The following is a 19,527-nucleotide window of genomic DNA, read 5'->3' as shown; positions in this document are numbered from 1 at the left end:
TTGTGTAAGTGAGGCTTATGCAGGGAGGGCGTGAATCATCATGAATATTGATGTTTCACACCTGGGAAGACAAAGACCCTCCCCTAATGGTCATATCAGGTGGGACTGTGAGGGAACTAGAACAAAGAATGTGAGGGGATTAAAAGAATGGCTTTTTGACTGTATTTTTTTTTTAACACAGCATAATCCAAATATACATAACAGGACAAAAAGGCACATTATTGAGCACACTGATCTCAACAGAGAAACTTTAAGAGTCACACACCTTTGCACCATTCCTGAAACAGTTCCTGTTCAACATACCTGTCATTTCCAAGCTGTTTGCTTTTTCATTTTACCATGTTTAGAAGCTTGCTGATGTTGGTACAGTGCTCTAAGTGTAAAAAAAAGCATAGAAAAACTGTGGCATCTGGACTGGACTTATCGTCTTGTTTGTGGTCTCTCACATTTTGAAAATCTTATACGATTTTAAAAATCTTTTAGTGTGGCCCCAGCTTATGTTAAAGATCATTTGTACTTTACTAACATTGTTTGTTAACAGTAAAAAGACTGTTTGCTAACAGTTAAATGACAATTAACTAAAGATTAATTAACTATCAATTTACCATCTATTAATGATTGTTATTATAAAGTGTTACCATCTTTTCTCTCCCTCAAGGTGCTTTGCTTAAATTTCTCAGCCCTCAGGCTCTTCCGAAGGATACCTCCACTGATGAAGGTAGAGTGAATTTCTCTCACTGAGCTGAGCTGTTAATAGTGACCTCTTTCAATATGCTAACAGTGAAATGGTGAAACGTACTTCACAGGTAATTTCAGATTTTTTTTCCAATTATTTTCCCAGCTACACCATCAACTTCATCCTCAACATCAACAGATGCATCACTTCTCAGTGCTGATGTTTCCTCTATAGCACAAGGTACCACAAGCTCTATAATTATAGCTGATATCCTGCACAGCCCAGAGTTCTGGTCTGTAAGAGACATCCTCCTGGGGTGTTTTATGACCCCCCCAGAAAGCAAAGAATAACACCAAATGGACCCCGAAGAGCTCCGAAAGCCTTGGTCAAATTGCTTTCTGACACTTTCATGCCAGCATGAAATTTAACAGAACATGGCTAGGATCCTCACTGGCAGATCACAAAGATTGCTATCAATCTTCCTCCTTCCCTGCAAACGAAGGCCCAGGTGGTCTGTCCACACACACACACACACACAACACACAAAGACACACACTCACCCACAAACGCTTTCTTTTCATGTAACTTTGGGTAGAAATATTCTTTTAATGTATGTACCTTACTATATTCATGTGTGTGTTTAGTTTTGCTTTATAATAGAGGTGTGGCTTTCTAATGTGTAGTCTTGAATCAAAAATGTTTTAGTTTGAGAACCCTCACCAACAGTTCTCTTATCAACCAGACCTCCCCCTTCGTGAGGTGGATAATATTTTATGGCCCTAACGGAATGTCAGCAAATTGGGAATCTCACTGAGATTCTGGGAGAGGAGAAATAAAGTGTTACTCCTATATATATTCTATATGTATAACCACTAGATAAATGTGTAAACATGTATCTAATCTTCCCACCTCCTGATTTTTCCTTTTTTTATGTGGTTGTCTTTTGTATTCCTGTAAACCTTCAGATTTTGCATATTATGGTTAACCAGATTATGTGTGTGTCAGGTTTAGGTTCTAAAAGTCCAATCTTCACTCCCCATTTGTGAATACCACCTTTTGGTAACTTATGATGCAATTATGTTATTTGGCCTGTTAGCTGAACCTTTTTAAGCTTATTTTGACAAAATAAGAATGTATTTCGACAGGCACCTTCGAACCATATCTGATTTAGTATCCACGTAAAGCTCTCCTTGTACTGAAACCAAATATATGCATCAGGATCTGGTAAAATGTATCATACTATTTTTACCATTGTTAGAGTATAACTGATCAAATAATAATGCTGCCATAAAACATGCAAATTAAACTGGGAACTAAGACAAAGAAAGTTTTTCCCGCTCGGAATGTCACGTTCCAATTGGCCTGACACCCCACAGGAGGAGTGTTCCTAGTCGCATCCTAGAAAAAGCGAACACACTCGGTGTTCGCTCTCTTGTTCCTTAGTCTTGTCATCCTTGTACTCGTCTCGTCTTCTTTGAATGCATATTACATTTCCCTGCTTAAGGTGGTTTTGATACTTTGCTGGTTCTCAAAGGCTGTACATTGTGATTTGTTTACTATTCTGCAACCTGCTGCTTTTCCTTTCTGTTTATTTTACTTTCATTTTACTGTCCCATATATTCTTTGTTAGATGTAGTTGTAACGTTACCTTTATAATCGCATTTTATTAAAACTGATTATATACTCTTGATTGTTTCTGTTTTGCTGCTCACGAAACAAAGCCTCTTAAATGTGTTCGATCTTATAGCTACAATCTCGATAAATTTGTAATTGACCCACAAGTTAATAATCTCGTGAACAAGATAATTATTCTCTGTGCACAAGAGAATAAATTTTCTTGAGAGTTTATAAGAATATCTCTCCTTGATAGTTGATAAGAACATCGCATAACCCGTTTGGCGGACAAACGGATTATTTGATGTGATATACTTTTAGTAAGCATTCACAAATTCAAATTATAAGCCCTTCTGTATATTCATAATTAATTGTAATTCGTTGTGATTGAGTGTTTATATACAGAGATCCAACTATATGGGCTGTGTATTACCTTTTGGGTAATTTTAAATTGTGTAAGTGATAGCCAGTATGATTAGTTATTGATTTATTAATAATTCATAAATTAAAATTAGTAAAGCAATAACTGTACATTCCCCTCATATTTGAGCTGGTGTTCTTACAACTGTAATTATAGCTGATGAACCTGCGCAGTGGCAAGCAGTCCTGACTGATAGTGTACGCTGTCAAATTGTTAAAAAAGGACCAGTGCAAGTCACAAACATTGTATTCCCCCAAAATTCTGAGAATCCACCTCGAAGATTCACAAATGACAATTACATGAGAAGCATGAAAAATGGGGAGAAAATTCTTCGATCATGGATGTTATATTCCATGAGCACAGACTCAGTGTTCTGTTTTGCCTGCACTGTTTTTGGGAAGCATGACAATGCCTTAAGCAACTGTGGCTTCCATACATGGTGGAACCTAGCTCATCAAGAACACAAATATTCAAAGGGGCATTGTGACAATATGACTGGCATGAGCTGCAGAGGAGACTGCAAACCAATACAACCATAGATCAAAGACAACAAAACTTGATGCAGATCAAGACTGAGCATTGGAAAGGTGTCATAAGGAGAGTGATTGCCATAATTTGTCACTTAGCAGAACGCAACCAGGCTTTAAGAGGGACCACAAGTGAGATGTATGACCCACACAATGGGAATTTTCTGGCACAAGTTGAACTGATGGCACAGTTCGATTCAGTTATGACTGAACACATAAGAAGGATACAAAACCAAGAGACAAGAGTGCATTACTTGAGTGGAACTATTCAAAATGAAATAATTGCACTAATTGGAAACAAGGTACTGGAAGAGATTGTGAGAAGAGTACACAGAGCAAAGTATTACTCTGTTATTATGGATTGCACTCCTGATGTCAGTCATAAGGAACAGCTTTCCATTGTTCTGAGAATTGTCAATTGCGAACCATCTGTGTCCATTGCAGAACATTTCTTTGGATTTTTAGATGTTGAAGACACAGCTGGTAAGGGCCTGACTGAAGTCCTGCTTGACCACCTGCAGAAACACAGCCTGAGTCTTTCTGACTGCCGTGGTCAGTCTTATGACAATGGCAGCAATATGATGGGCCATAAACAGGGTGTTCAGGCAAGAATTTTGCAATTGAACAGCAAAGCATTTTGCATTCCATGCAGCAGTCATACACTTAACCTGGTTGTGGCAGATGCTGCCAAGTCCTCAGTGCTGTCCATCTCCTTCTTTGGTGTGTTGCAAAGACTCTATAACTTATTCAGTTCCTCTGTGCAACACTGGGCAGTTCTAAAGGAACATGTAAAGCAGGTCACTTTAAAACCTTTGTCAACAACAAGATGGGATACTCGGATTTACTGCGTGAAGGTGGTGCGATATCAGAGATCCTGGATGCATTGTCTGCACTCCAGATGTTTGCTATAGAGAAGGGGGACTCAGAGACCATGTCCACTGCTAAAAGCTTACATGGTGAGTTGAAGACCTGTGCCCGGTTGCATAAAGCACCTTAAGTGTAATTTTCCCTTAAGTTTGCCCTTATGTTTCCCTTAAACCTAAAGACCATGTCACACATCGCAACCACTCTTTACCTGCGGTGTTACAACTGCTTATAGCACTGCGTTTTTTTGCAACTGGGAGTTTTCAGACGGTAGTGGGAGATGTTTTCCACGTGCATAAATCGTCTGTCAGCAGAGTGGTTCACCGGGTTGCGGGGGGTTTCCCGTCATTTAAACGCAAAGGTCAAAAATAGTTTTTCTTTTACTATATTCGTCAAGAAGAATGCATTTCTCCTCCTCTGTCCAATTAAGCTTTCTTTTTTTGTTTTCTTTATCCATTCCAATATCCTAGCCTACTTTATTTGATGAAACTGCGAAAGTGTTAGTGTTAGTGTTTTGCGTATCTATGGCAACAACAGACTTTTATAACGTGAATCCAGGATCGCTGTCGTGAAACACTTAAATGTTTCCCTTACCTAAGCGAACCGTTTAAGAGATTATATGCAACACCCTTAAGTTATTCTCTTAGGTAAGGGGAAATCGCTCCTTAAGTATCATACTTAAGGGAAAAACTTAAGGTGCTTTATGCAACCGGGCACTGGTCTTTTCTGCTTTGCACAATGACCTGGTACAATGTTTTGTACCAGATCAATCATGTCAGCAAGCTGCTACAAAGTCCAAATGTTTCCATGGAAACATTAGTAAAAGACTACCTTGAAGACTTCAGGGAAAATGGGATTGCTTCCTGTCAAACTGATGCAAAAGACATTGCAGAAAATCTGGATATGGAAATGACCCTTCCTGAGAAAAGGCAGCGTAAAAAGAAAAGACAGTCTCTATATGAAGGTACAGAGGACACTTAGTCTACTCCAGACGAGACTTTCAGAAGAGACTTCTTTCTGCCCATGGTTGACACAGCCCTCAGAAGCCTAAGTGACAGGTTTTCAAGATTGAAGGGTGTTTATGACCTTTATGACTTTCTGTTCTCAAAGGACAACATGAAGCAGACAATAAAGAATGGAAAGCTTCATGAACGATGCAAAAAATTGGAACAAACCCTCCATGACATTGATGCTGATGACTTGGCGCTTGAGATCAATTCATCTCTCTACACTTTTCCAGACCATGTAGCCACTTCCCCATTTGACATCCTTAATTACATACAGTGAGAAGCTACTGGATTTGTACAGTAATTTAAGCATTGCTTTGCGTCTACTCCTGACTCTCCCTGTGTCAGTGGCCTCTGGTGAGAGGAGCTTTTCAGCTTTGAAGCTGATAAAAAATTACATGAGGTCCACCATGGGCCAAGAAAGGCTCACAGTACTGGCACTTGCGTCAATTGAGCGTGATGTTCGCCAGTCTTTGGACATGGAGGACATTGTGATTGCCTTTGCAGAAGACAAGGCTCGCAAACAGCAGTTTTAGATAATTTGCACATGTTTGTGAGAACTGAAAAATGTTAATGTGAGTGTGTGTGTGTGTGTGTGTGTGTGTGTGTGTGTGTTTTAAGTACGTTGGATTTAGTTATTGTGCACTTTTTTAATGTATATTTTAATTTATGGTACAGTGGTGTTTTTTGCAAATGTTCAATTGTTGAAAATGTTCAAATTTTATGCACATTATATGCAAGACAAGAGAATTCAGAGCTTGCTTGTTTCAAACCCTTCAGTCCATGCCTTTTAAAAGCAATGGAACAGTATGGGTGTATGGTCCTCAGTCCTTTTGAAATTACGTTGGTCCACTGGAGTCCTTTAAAGCCTCTTTATCACCTATGTTTCTTCAGTTTATCCCACTCATTCCACTCAATGAAAAGAATGAGGGGTACGTTGGTAAACTGATTTTGACTAATCCCTCTTCATCTGATGCACTGCTCATGGACCCCTACTGAAAAAATACAATGTTATTGTAACATGTATGTCTTGTGAAGAACAATTTGTTTTTTAAATTAGGTCTGGAGGGTCCGGAACCTTTCAAATACTAGACAATGTCTATTGGCCCCACACACCCAACACTGTTTCAAACTAACAACTAACTTGACTAACTTGCTCTAGAGACTTGTGTCTATGATTTTCTGCAGCACTTTCACTGTCCACGGATGGCAGAGGAGAAGGGGACAATTCTGGCTGGTGCTTTGATAGACAGAAAATCAACTTTTGGCTAAGAAAATTCAACTTTGAATATTGAATGGACACTATCTAGACTGTGCAGCATTGGCGGCTCCATTAATGCCTATTGCAGAGTGTAACTACAACGAGGTCCAAAACACCTGCCTGGAAGTTTCTAGTTACAGCGGGGGAAATAAGTATTGAACACGTCTTCATTTTTCTCAGTAAATATATTTCCAAATGTGCTATTGACACCAGATGTTGGTAACAACCCAAGTAAGCCATACATACAAAGTAACAAACAAAAATAAGTTCAGAAATTAAGTTATGTGTAATAATGTGAAATGACACAGGGAAAAATTATTGAACACATGAAGAAAGGGAGGCGCAAAAAGGCATGGAAAGCCATCATTTGGGACTGAACCAGCTGTTATTAATTTCCACTGACAGGGGGCTGGATTGCTTTTTAATTACTGTAAGTTTTCAGCAGTTGTCTTGGCTTTCCATGCCTTTTTGCGCCTCCCTTTCTTCATGTGTTCAATACTTTTTTCCTGTGTCATTTCACATTATTACACATAACTTAATTTCTGAACTTATTTTTGTTTGTTTCTTTGTATGTATGGCTTACTTGGGTTGTTACCAACATCTGGTGAAAATTTCATGTCAATAGCACCTTTGGAAATATATTTGCTGAGAAAAATGATGACGTGTTCAATACTTATTTCCCCCGCTGTATCTATGAAGACCTTGGCTGTGTCCGAAATCACTCCATAGCCTTAAATAGGGCACTATTTGGTGTCCGAAACCATAGTGGACGTTATCGAGTGCACTCATTCAATTCCACAATGCACAGCAACAACGAGTGTACAACTGATGTAAGCTTAACAGCTAGAGAATACCCATAATGCACCGTGAGAGTCGCGCGTCGAATGAATTCCCGCGTCTGACCAGAAGATGGCGCCACAGCTGAATCAATCATACATTCACTGCGCTGGTCCAGCGTAATATCATACAGGTATGAATTTCTTTTTAATTGATTATTCAATTATTTAATTACGCTTTATACATGCTAGTTTCCATAGCAGAGTTCAGGATAAATATTTTCACTATTTTCTGACAGTTTGCACGTTTCAATTAATTATTACAGTTTTTCTCGATTGCTTAAACACATTTCTTCAAACTATGCCTCGTATTCTCAAAACAGTAAACACAAATCCATAACGTCTCACCCAATTTCCCAAACCTTCTATTTTCATGTCAAAATTAAGCTCTACACTCAAAACCATTCACTCTTGCTGAAAAAACAAACTTTGCCCCCAGACATCAGACATAAGCCCTCACAAACACACATACTACAACAAAGTCTTACACACTGGTGCAATAGATTCAAAACAACATTTCCAAAACTGGTAAGTTATGTAGCTTGTGGTCCTGGAAGGTCAAGACGTGCCTAACTTCAGGGTCCGAGTGTCAGCCACATAATCGATGGAGATATGCTTCAGTGTAGCTGTTTTTGTGTGGAAAATTACTATGTTTATCAATTCTTAGCCAATGAGAATCATTCAACCTGAAGCAAGGACGTAGCTTAGACCTTGGTGAAGTGTATAACTGCTGTGATCTTTGTAAATGTAAGCAGGGCGGCCTACGAACTCCTGTGTGAGTCTTGAACTGTAAACTATCTTCAGTAAAACTTTTCTTCAATTTATTATAATTCTGACTCCGTGTCTTCTTTACAGTTTTTCTCAGTTGCTTTGGTGCATTTCTTAGATCAAAAGTGCAATTATTGATACTACTTGTACAATCTATTTGCTTTTGTACATATTGCAATTGATAATGTACAAGTGTCAGCTTTTTTCCACATTTTCAATTGCTCATGTCATGTTGATCAAAATATAGTAGATGGTTCTCTGTTGAATAGTCTTACCCCCCAAAACATCTAGGCATTAGTTCCTTGCATAAGCCATTACATGCAAAATTGTTGAACTATTTGTCATAAACTGTCAAGCATAGTTTTACACATTTCTATTATACCTTTTGTACAAAAACGTGAATTGATGAATCGTGCAGGTGAAATTGACCCTCACTCATGAAGGAATGTAAAGTGTTAGTTCAACCAACAATCAACCAGTTGTCTAAATTGCTCAAAGTTGCATCTCATGCACAATCAATTGGCAAGCATATATAGACAGACCACAACACAGAGTTGCAATTTTCCAATAATGGATGGACCAGGAAATGAACAGGGTCAACAGCCAAAAGGAGAAGAAGTGGAGCAAGGATGCGTGGTGGAAGGCAAAACAGAGGAAGAGGCAGAAGAGGACATAGGCGCATATCTGATGACATAAGGGCCACTATTGTAGACCATGTTGTTAATCATGGCCTTACAATGGCTGAGGCCGGTCGAAGGGTGCAGCCGAATATTGGGAGATCAACCGTGTCCTCAATAGTTCAAACGTTTCAAAGAGAGAACAGGTATGTCCACCAATGTACAGTGCACTGTTACTGTATATAAGCAGTATACTGTATACTTCCTACAATGCTTCATATTACAGTAGTCCACTTGTATTTCACAGCATACAGAAATATACTCTATACAGATACATACTGCACCTTACATGCACCCACCTGTATGTTTTACAGTAAAATGTGTGTTCGCATAGTTTTTGTCTATGTGAAAGTGTGCGATGCATCACTGCATTTTTCCCCACATAGGACTGCAAGATTACCTCAAACCGGTGGCAGAGGACGCCTTTTCACACCTCAACAGGAGGAGGCTATTTGCACCATGGTCCGAGCAAACAATGCCATGAGACTCAGGGAAATACAAAGGACCATTATAGAAGACAACAATATCTTTTAAATCATCCATATGGTTAGCATCTCAACCATCGACAGGGTGCTGCATAGAAACCAGATGAGTATGAAACAGCTGTACCGTGTACCATTCCAAAGGAATGAGGACAAGAGTTAAGGAGCTATGGTACCAGTATGTACAGGTAAAACATATATCTATGTAACTACTTTACAGCAACATTTTATAGTGATACATAGTACAGTAAGCATAAACTGCACACATTTCCATTGCTGTGGAAGGAACATGCAATATATGTACATTTTATGTCACTCTTCCTTACCAAAACAAATTCAACTGTGTGTTCTGGGATATAGCATATAATGGAGTTGGAATCAAGTGAACCCTTCAACCTGACCAAATGCAGAAGGTGGGGTCGGAATATCATCGGTCACAGAGCTACTGTGGATTTGCCAGGCCAACGGGGAGGAAATATCACCATGTGTGCTGCTATTTCGGAGCATGGTGTCCTAACCCATATCCCCCTAATAGGGCCATACAACATCCAGCATCTACTCAACTTTTTAGAGACTCTCTACAGGGCTCTCATCCCCGATGATGAGACGGGTCTGTTTAGAGAGGATTTGCCAAAGTATGTGGTCATTTGTGATAATGTGAGTTTCCATCGATCAAACATCTTAAGGCAATGGTTTGTGACCCACCCGAGGATGCTCATAGAATTCCTCCCACCTTATTCACCATTCCTTAACCCAATTGAGGAGTTCTTTTCAGCATGGAGGTGGAAGGTGTACGATCGTCAGCCACACACACACAGATGACCCTGCTGGCTGCAATGGATGCAGCATGTGAGGACATCACAGTAGACGCCTGCAGAGGATGGATAAGGCATTCCAAAATATTCTTTCCACGCTGCATTGGAAGGGAAAATATCCGGTGTGATGTGGATGAGAATATGTGGACCGACAGACAGGAACGTCTAGAACAGTGTTTCCTGTGTTTCTTTCTAATTTAGTTTTTTTTTCCTTTGTGCCCCTTGTCTTTTTCTTACTGTAAATTATTTTGTTTTTTTCTTTCATAAAGTAGCACTAGTAAAAGCTGTGAAAAACAAAATCCTGTCCAGTCTCTTTCAATCAATAACCCACATACAGTAATATGTAAATAGTACTGTTGAAATTGATATATGCCATAGAAGTGCAGCCTTGTGCACTTTCAATACAGTAACTGTCATCAAAACTGTAGCCTAAGTTTGCATCAGGTAATACTGTCAAAGTACACAGTTACATTGACAACATGCCTAAACATTTTGACAACCTTGTTCGTGAACAATGACTCAATGACTTATCATTCTGATGACACTGACATGATCATTGGCATGAATATTTACTTTTGAGAGATGTACTAAGGATTTTTAGTGACTGACTAGCTTTAGAAACATATCTATTGTATATTGCAGGTTGTACAAATTGTTCTGAGAAATGCACTTATCATTTTGCACATCGCAGGCTATATTGGCCCTAGCCAGGCAGCGGGGGTAAAATCCTATTGCATGCCCAATCCACCCCTGGCACGCATCTACTGATATCTAGGCAGGCTTCTTCCATGGCCTGGAGGAGGTGAACATGGATATAAGATTCTCGGTCATACACTTTCCACCGCCATGCCGAAAAAAACTCCTCTAGTTTAGAAAGGGAGAGTATGCAGGTAGAAAGATTGGGTTATTGGTAAACCAGTCACGAACCAGAGCAGCGCGATGGAAGTTGACGTTATCCCAAACAACAACGTAGTGAGGCTGCTCTGGTTGCGCTGGTTCCCTGTGGTCCAGCTGGAACATATGCTCTCTTAGACTGTCAAGGAAATCAAGGAGGAGCATAGTGTTATAGGGTCCTAGAATGGCATGGCGGTGGAGTACCCCTCGTTGGCTGATGGCTGTGCACATAGTGACATTCCCTCCGCACTGACCAGGGAAATTTACAATAGCCCGATGGCCAATTATATTCCTCCCTCTTCTCCTTCTTTTGGTCAGGTTGAAACCAGCCTCATCCGCAAAGGTAATTTCATGGGGAACAGACCAGCCTTCACTCTCAACGATTCTCTGCAAAACACATGAAACACAGTAGAGTAAATCACTACCCTGAAGCACAGTTCAAGAGGGCACAAATGGCAGCATAAACTGCTATATTGTGATGGTACACAATACTTCATACGATATCAAAACTCACATATTTCACTCATTGGTCTTTCACTCTGTCAGAGTTTCGTTCGAAAGGGACGCGGTACGCCTGTTTCATCCGGAACCGGTGCTTTCGGAGGATGTGATCAATTGTGGAGAGGCTGATGGCATTTATCCCTCGAAAATGATGATTATCCTCAGTCACTCTCCTTTGAATCTCTCGCAGGTGGATTACATTATTGGCAATGGCCATGTTTACAAGCTCCCTCTCTTGCTCCTCCGACAATAGCCTTAGCCTGCCTCCACCAGGTGGTCGTCTCTGTGTCCTTCAAAAATAGAAGCACTCATTACTGTACCTGTCACACATTCTTTTTTACATGAAAAAACGGAAACATACTGAAACTCTATCTGTATGCGAGGTAATTTGATGCATTTCTTTATTACAGTAGCATAGTGCAACAGTGTATGTGATGTCAAAGCACAGAGTACAGCACTCAAAAGTTACTGTACAGAGCAGTCTTACTGTAAGTACACCTACATGTTTTCCTCCCTAAAGGTTCTGATGATGGAGGCGACGGTGAAGCGACTCATATTTGGCTGTACGAGACTGCTTGTCTCCTTGCCCTTGCCCTTGCCCTTGCCCTTGCCCTTGCCCTTCCCCTTCCCCTTCCCCTTCCCCTTCCTTGTTCTTAAACACTGACAAATTTCCCAGGGCGAATTTATTAAACTCAGATTTGACAGATGAACCAAAAATTATAACCTCGGTCTTGGAATCATTTAAAGTTAAAAAGTTATTGCCTAACCAGAGTTTAACCTCATAGAGACAGGAAAAGAGAGTATGTAATGCAGAAAGGTCATTTCTTTTTATCGGCATCTGAGTATCATCCGCATAAAAATGGAACGATACTCTGTACTTTCTCAGAATCAAACCTAAGGGAAGCATGTAGAGGGAGAAGAGCGATGGTGCCAAAATAGAGCCTTGGGAAAGTCTGGATTTAAGGGGAGCAGCAGAGGAGGAAAAATTGCTGATCCTAACAAGAAATAGCTCTCTGATAAATTTAACCAATTAAGAACTGAACCTTTTAGCCCCACAAGGGTTATAATCTAGATAGAAGCAATAAGTGATTGACAGTGTCGAAGGCTGCAGATAAGTCTAGGAGTACTAAAATCACAGAGTCACCAGCATCAGTAGCAACAAAAATATTCTTTAAGACTCTCAACAAAGCAGATTCAGTGCTGTGAAAACGCCTAAACCCTGACTGGAAGACTTCAGACATTTGAATCTCATTTCATTTAAAAATGACTTAAGTTGGCACATCACAACTTTTTCAAGCACTTTTTCCAGATAACTATTTAAAACAGATGTGTCTAATGAAGGCTTCTTGAGTAGAGGAGTAACAGTTGCTACTTTCAGGCATGTAGGAACTGTACCAGTTAGTAAACATTTATTCATGAAGGATAACAGACCAGGGCCAACAGACTCAGTTAACAATTTAAAGTACCAGGGGTGTATCACATCATGAGGACAGAATGAAGTTCTCTTACGAGAGTCCTCTCGTACTGCGTTTTTTGTAAAAACGCTACGGGAAAAACTCTTTTTTCACGAAATACTGAAGCAAAAAATTATCCTTAATTTTCCATATATGTAAAGCGCGTTGCAGCAGTACACAGCTATGGCGAGACAGCCGCTGGCCAACGCCGCCTTCTACCGCCGTACCTGCTGCGCTTTCCGACGCCATATCCTTTCCATTCTATTGTTCTTGTGTGTGTGTGTGTGTGTGTTCGCTTTGCAACACTCACCCCTAAAAGAGCTGCGTCTTTTTCAAGATGCCTTCTCATGCAGCGCTCGCGCTCGCTGACGGCGAAACGCCTTCACTCCGAGCCAATTGCCTACGGTGACTCTGAGGACTCGCCGGGCATCCTTTCCGAGGCTGCCCTTCCTGGAAGCGGATGGCGGGATTAGTTTTTCTTTACGTTACAAGAAAAGCTACCCTGCCTCTGCACGCGTCATTCACCGGCGAAGGAGAAAAGAGTGTTCTTAGTCCCGCCGTTGGTCGGTCTGACCTCTTTTCTCTCACATTTCTCAGTTCCCTGTTCGGCGACTGGAAATATTATTGCAGCAAGTGAGTCTGTTATAACACGCTTGCCTGCCAGCAATACATGTTGACGCCGCTTTCAAAAGCCTGTATCCCCCTGTGGCTCAGTGGTGGAATTATAGGTTTTCCGCATGGGAGACCGGAGTTCGAATCCCGGTCTAGCGGCATATATATTTATGCCGCCAATGCTTCGCTCTGTCAGTCCCCTGAAGGCGACTGCAGAGATGCATTTTGCAGCCAGCGAGCGCGTAGTACCCGCTTGCCTACAACCGAACACCGTTTCTACGGTTCCCGTGCGTCACTGGCGAAAGGAGAATGGAGTGTTTTCAGCCCCGCTGAAACTGGGTGATATCCACTCTTCTCACATTCTGGCATTTTTCAGGCGTCTGAAAATGTTAGTATTGCATGTTGTGCTTACTCGCATGCCTGCAAGCAAACGCCAGTGTGGATAATACTCGCGCTGACTTTATTTATGTATCTTCACTGTGGTCCAGTGGTAGATTCTTAGGCTTTCGCGCGGGGGATCCGAGTTCGAATCCCGGGTCTGCCGGCAGAGAATATTTATGCCGCCGAATGCAAATCACTCTGTTTGTTCCCCGAGAGGCAACTGCAGACGTGTTTTTTGCAGCCCACGAGCACGTGGTACATGGCCGGACATCCACCGAAGTCCCGGCCACGGCCGATGATGCTATATGTGTAGAGAAGATGCCCACTACCTAGTGCCCATCCCTACACACTAGCACAGCCCTTCACACAGGGCCCGCGCTCATATATTCGACTCGGGTCGATCACGCACACAACATAGTGAACGTGCCCACTGCCTAGTGCCCACAAACACTATGTTCTGCATGCCTTGTGGTTTCTGTAAAGACGAAACCTGTGTGCATTCACTCTGCTCAGGCAGACAGTGCACTCATTGCAGTAACTGTGCCCGCTCTCCCGCGCCCACACTTACTCACGGCCATTATATGTCCTACGGGACTCGCCCAGCCCTCCTTTGCTCGGTTAAACACCGCAGCGGGGTCGAGCGCAGGCATTCTGTCCGCTGTGATCAGCGCGCTTCCCCCTCGGTAGAACGCGCTTCATAAAAGAATTTAAATAAATAAAAATCCCGGCCGCGGCCGATGGTGCTTCAGGTGTAGAGCAGATGCCCACTGCCCAGTGCCCATCCCTACACACAAGCACAGCCCTACACTCAGGGCTCACGCACATAAAATCGACTCAGGTCGATTGCGCTTCCAACATAGTAAAAGTGCCCACTTCCCAGTGCCCACGAACACTATGTCTCACAGATCACAGGCTCTCTGTAAACGGGACCTGTGCGCGCTCGCTCTGCTCAGGCAGGCAGCGCGTCCAAAGCAGTGAATGTGCCCGTTTCCCGCCCACATTTACTCGCAGACAGCATGAGTCCCACGAGACTTTCTCAGCCCTCCCTCACTCAGTTAAGCACTGTAGTAGGGTCGAGGACGAGCGTTCTGCCCGCTGTAATAAGCGCGCTCCCCGCCTCGAATGTCACAGGCGTAACGCCTATGTTATTGCGCCCCGAAGCACCTCTGCTGCACGGCGAACAGAGCGCGCTTCGCATCCAACCCTTAGCCAGCCATGCAGAGGCATAGGCAGCGCTTCCAGGGGTTTCGGACTGGGTGCTAGACATTATAAACAGAGGCTTCTCGCTACAGTTTTGTCGACGCCCTCCCCGCTTCACAGCGCGCGTCGAAACTACGGTGACTTTAGAAGTAGCACACCTACTTCGCGCCGAAATATCAAAACTGATGAGCAAAGGGGCGATAGAGCATGTATCCCAAGCTCAAAGCGAAGGGGGGCTATACAGCAGATACTTTCTGGTCCCCAAAAAGGACGGTGGTATCAGACCCATACTGGATCTAAGACGGCTGAACAGAGCATTAGTGAAACGCAGTTTCAAAATGCTCACGACCAGGAAAATCCTTGCGCATGTTCGCCGAGGAGACTGGTTTATGTCGATAGATCTGAAGGACGCGTATTTTCAAATACAGATAGCGTCACATCACAGGCAATACTTGAGATTCGCCTTCGAGGGTCAGACATACCAGTATACAGTCCTGCCGTTCGGCTTGTCCCTGGCACCTCGTACATTTACGAAGTGCATGGACGCAGCGCTCGCCCCTCTCAGACTCAGAGGCATGCGAGTGCTGAACTATTTGGACGACTGGCTGATCCTAGCTCAATCACGATCACAGCTCGTGGAGCACAGAACCATTTTACTCGATCACCTCGAGAATCTTGGTATCACGGTCAATTGGACAAAGAGTTCGCTGAACCCCAGTCAAGCGATTTCGTTTCTGGGTACCATTCTGGACTCACAGTCTATGACAGCGCGGCTGTCGCCACAGCGCGTGCTGCACATTCAGCGCGCGGCGAGATCCTTCCGCTGCGGCGCGACTACCCCGCTCAGGAAGTTTCAAAGGATGCTGGGTCTCATGGCCTCAGCATCGCCAGTTCTTCAGCTGGGCTTGCTCCGCATGCGCCCTCTGCAGTTCTGGTTGAGAGCGTGAGTACCGCGCGGAGCGTGGGTGTCCGGCCGGTTACGTCCCAAGGTCAATCAGAGCTGTGTGGCAGCCCTGATACCTTGGATGGCGGACGACTGGTACCGATCAGGTGTAAGCCTGGGGACTTCCTCGGGAGTGAGGATGGTGTCGACAGACGCATCCACCTCGGGATGGGGAGCGCTGCTCGAGGGCAGACCGTTCTTCGGCCTGTGGTCAGAACGAGAAAAGCTCCAACATATCAACTGCCTGGAAATGCTGGCAGTGCACAACGCGCTGACGCGTTTTTGTCCCCAAATCAAGGACCAACACGTCGTAGTCCGTTCGGACAACACGGCCGTGGTGTCATACATAAATCGCCAGGGCGGTCTCAGATCCAGATCCCTGTACAGGCTGGCGAAACGCCTCCTAACATGGGCTCAGCACAATTTGCGCTCGCTGAGAGCAGTGCATGTGCCCGGGCTCCAGAATTTGGGCCCAGACAGACTGTCCAGGAACAACATTCCCCTGGGCGAATGGTCTCTACACCCACAAACAGTCCGGCTGTTGTGGGAGAGATTCGGCAGAGCGGAGGTGGACCTATTCGCGTCCCGCGAAAACGCTCATTGCCCCGTGTTCTTTTCCAAGAACGACAGCGCGCTGTCCCGGATGTGGCCGCGCTGCCCGCTATACGCTTTTCCCCCCGTCTCCCCCCTGCCTCAGGTGTTAGAGCGGGTCAGGGAAACAAAATGCTCAGTACTGCTTGTAGCACCGTTCTGGAAGAACCAAGCATGGTTTCCAGTCCTGATGCAGTTAGCAGACATCGCTCCATGGCCAGTGCCATTGAGGAAAGATCTCCTCTCGCAGGCCGGGGGCTCGATTTGGCACCCACACCCGGAGTTGTGGTCCCTTCATGTGTGGGCGCTCAACGGATATCCGTTGATCTCGCAGAGGGAGTGATGAATACCATCACTCAGGCTAGAGCACCGTCGACTAGGCGGCTTTATGCCTCGAAGTGGTCGGTTTTCTCCGGCTGGTGTACAGCTCGGGGCCTATCGCCCCTCGATTGTTAGGTGACGGAGGTTCTCTCCTTCCTACAGGAGCTGTTGGATAAGGGCAGATCCCCTTCCACGCTCAAAGTTTATGTGGCGGCTATTGCAGCGTTCTCTGGAACAACGCTAGGTCAGTCACTAGGAAGGAACGATTTAGTCATCCGCTTCCTCAGGGGAGCTAGGAGGCTGAATCCTCCCAGACCTCCTTCAGTCCCTATGTGGGACCTTTCTACGGTTTTGGCGGCCATGAAAGGTGCCCCTTTCGAGTCTATCCAATCTATTAGCCTCAAACATTTGCCTTTTAAAACAGTGTTTTTGATGGCTCTCGCTTCGGTGAAGCGCATAGGCGACCTGCACGCGCTCTCCGTGAGCCCAGCGTGCTTAGAGTTTGGACCTAATGACTCTAAAGTCATACTCAAACCTAGGCATGGTTATGTGCCAAAATCCCTCAACACGCCGTTTCGGGCTCAGGTTATCTCCCTGTCTGCCCTGCCGGGATCAAGTGAGGAAGGGGACTCAAGTTTTCTTTGCCCCATTAGGGCTTTAAGAGCTTACGTGTCCCGCTCTGCTGTCTTCAGACAGACTGAGCAGCTCTTTGTCTCGTTCAGTGGACGTTCCAAGGGAATGGCTGTTTCGAAACAGAGCCTATCCAGATGGATAGTTGACGCCATAGCGCTGGCTTACACTGTCAAGGGCCTCCAGTGCCCGTTGGGCGTTAGAGCGCACTCCACGAGAGGCGTCGCCTCTTCGTGGGCTTGGTCTAGCGGGATTTCCTTACAGGACATATGTATGGCGGCAGGCTGGGCCTCGCCGTCTACATTTATTAGGTTTTACAACCTAGAGGTTCCCGCCTTGCAGGCTAAGCTACTATCGGTGTAGTCGAATCAGCTGTCTAACTAGAACACTGAAATCGCATGCGCAGCGCGCTACCGACTGTTTTATGGGCAGAATTGTGTAAGACCCACATTTCCCACATTAGTTCAGGTTCCCCACCCTGTCTATGTGATGTCATATTTGCATCTGCGGACGCGGCCATATAAGGACGGAGGGATTCCCCTTTTGTCTCTAGACTCTCTCTGTGAGGTCATGTTTTGCGTCTGCGGACGCTACAATATAGGGAATTAAGGTCCCCCCCCCCCTTATTCCCAGACTCTCTGTGAGTCTATCTGGTGATTATGCACTGTATACCTGGGTTAGCTTCCAGTGATCGGTGTTTTATCCCAGCACGCACGGCGTTTTACAAGGGGTTCCCGTAGCGTCTTTACAAAAAACGCAGTACGAGAGGACTCTCGTAAGAGAACGTACTCGGTTACTAACGTAACCTCGGTTCTCTCTAGAAGAGGGAACGAGTACTGCGTTCTCTGCCGTGCGTACGGTTCACTCTGGTTCGCTTCGGCGATGAAAATCAAGTGAATCAGCCTTTTCGAGCTCCTTTTATAGAGGTTAGCCACACCCGTCTCGGCGGGAAGTGGCAAGGAGGGCGCGAAGCAAGCTGTCTCGCCATAGCTGTGTACTGCTGCAACGCGCTTTACATATATGGAAAATTAAGGATAATTTTTTGCTTCAGTATTTCGTGAAAAAAGAGTTTTTCCCGTAGCGTTTTTACAAAAAACGCAGTACTCGTTCCCTCTTCTAGAGAGAACCGAGGTTACGTTAGTAACCGAGTACGTTTTGTGGGTGGCAATAATTTTGGTGAGATAGTGTAAAGAAATGGGATCAAAGACTTCCCATGAGGCCAGCGGCTCAATAGACACACAAGGATCGTTCTGTGAACGTATAGCCTGCGGTCTTAATTTTGAATTTTTTTTCAATGAAAAAACTCAAGATGGATTCACAGAGTGCATTTGAAGGATTTGGAAAATGGTTAACAGGTGGGTTTAAAACAGCATTTATAACTGAAAACAAGACCTTAGGTCTATGATAGTTGATTGAGATTAAATTAGAAAAATAAGCAGCCTTGCTTTTGCAGCCTTAACAGCATTCTGGTAACCCCGAAGGCAGTCCTTGAACATATCATATGAGGATTGAAGTCTATCCTTTTGCCATTTACGCTCTGCTTTTCTACTAGCATGTCTGAGCAAACAAGTATCAGAGGTCTGCCAAATGATCTGTTTTGGGTTTTGTTTTAAACAGTTTAAAAGGAGCAGTCACATTTAAAGTGTCCAACCATGCAGAATTTAGCAACCCGAGATGTTGGTCGACATCCAAAACAGGAAACGGCGAATCCAGCGATAGTTGTGAACTCAGATCATTAAATAGCACATTAAAATCAGAATTAAAATGAGATGAGTAGTATCGAGACTGTGTTGGAGCTTCAACAGAAGAGACAGTTAATTCAGGGAGAGACAAAGAAAATAGAATTGGCCTATGGTCTGATAACAACGACCAATATTATTACAAGTTCAGAGATCATGGACCCATGGGTGAGCACAAGGTCCAAAGTATGGCCATGTATGTGAGTAGGATCTTTTATCCAATGTATCAGGTTAAAAGACTCTTAATAGCATAATAGCGCATAATATTCGTGCATAATAGCTCCACAACGGATCAAGTCCAGACCGAACTTCC

General features: G+C 43.8%; 1 protein-coding gene across 1 annotated transcript in view; it reads left to right on the top strand.

The window, feature by feature from the left end:
- Positions 1–2,351, top strand: part of LOC311081783 (uncharacterized protein) — a 31,788-nt gene extending 29,437 nt beyond the window's left edge. Inside the window, exons 2-3 of the mRNA XM_084112424.1 lie at positions 659–718; positions 842–2,351. Coding sequence (XP_083968550.1) covers positions 659–718; positions 842–1,026 — 245 coding nt within the window. The 3' untranslated portion in view covers positions 1,027–2,351. The remainder of the gene's footprint in view (positions 1–658; positions 719–841) is intronic.
- Positions 2,352–19,527: the final 17,176 nt, after the last annotated feature.

The sequence above is a fragment of the Abramis brama genome, assembly GCF_963993115.1.
Source record: "Abramis brama genome assembly, chromosome: 4".
NCBI classification, from domain to species: domain Eukaryota; kingdom Metazoa; phylum Chordata; class Actinopteri; order Cypriniformes; family Leuciscidae; genus Abramis; species Abramis brama.
Note: the sequence above shows the minus strand (reverse complement) of the source record. Positions and strands in the feature narration are given on the sequence as shown.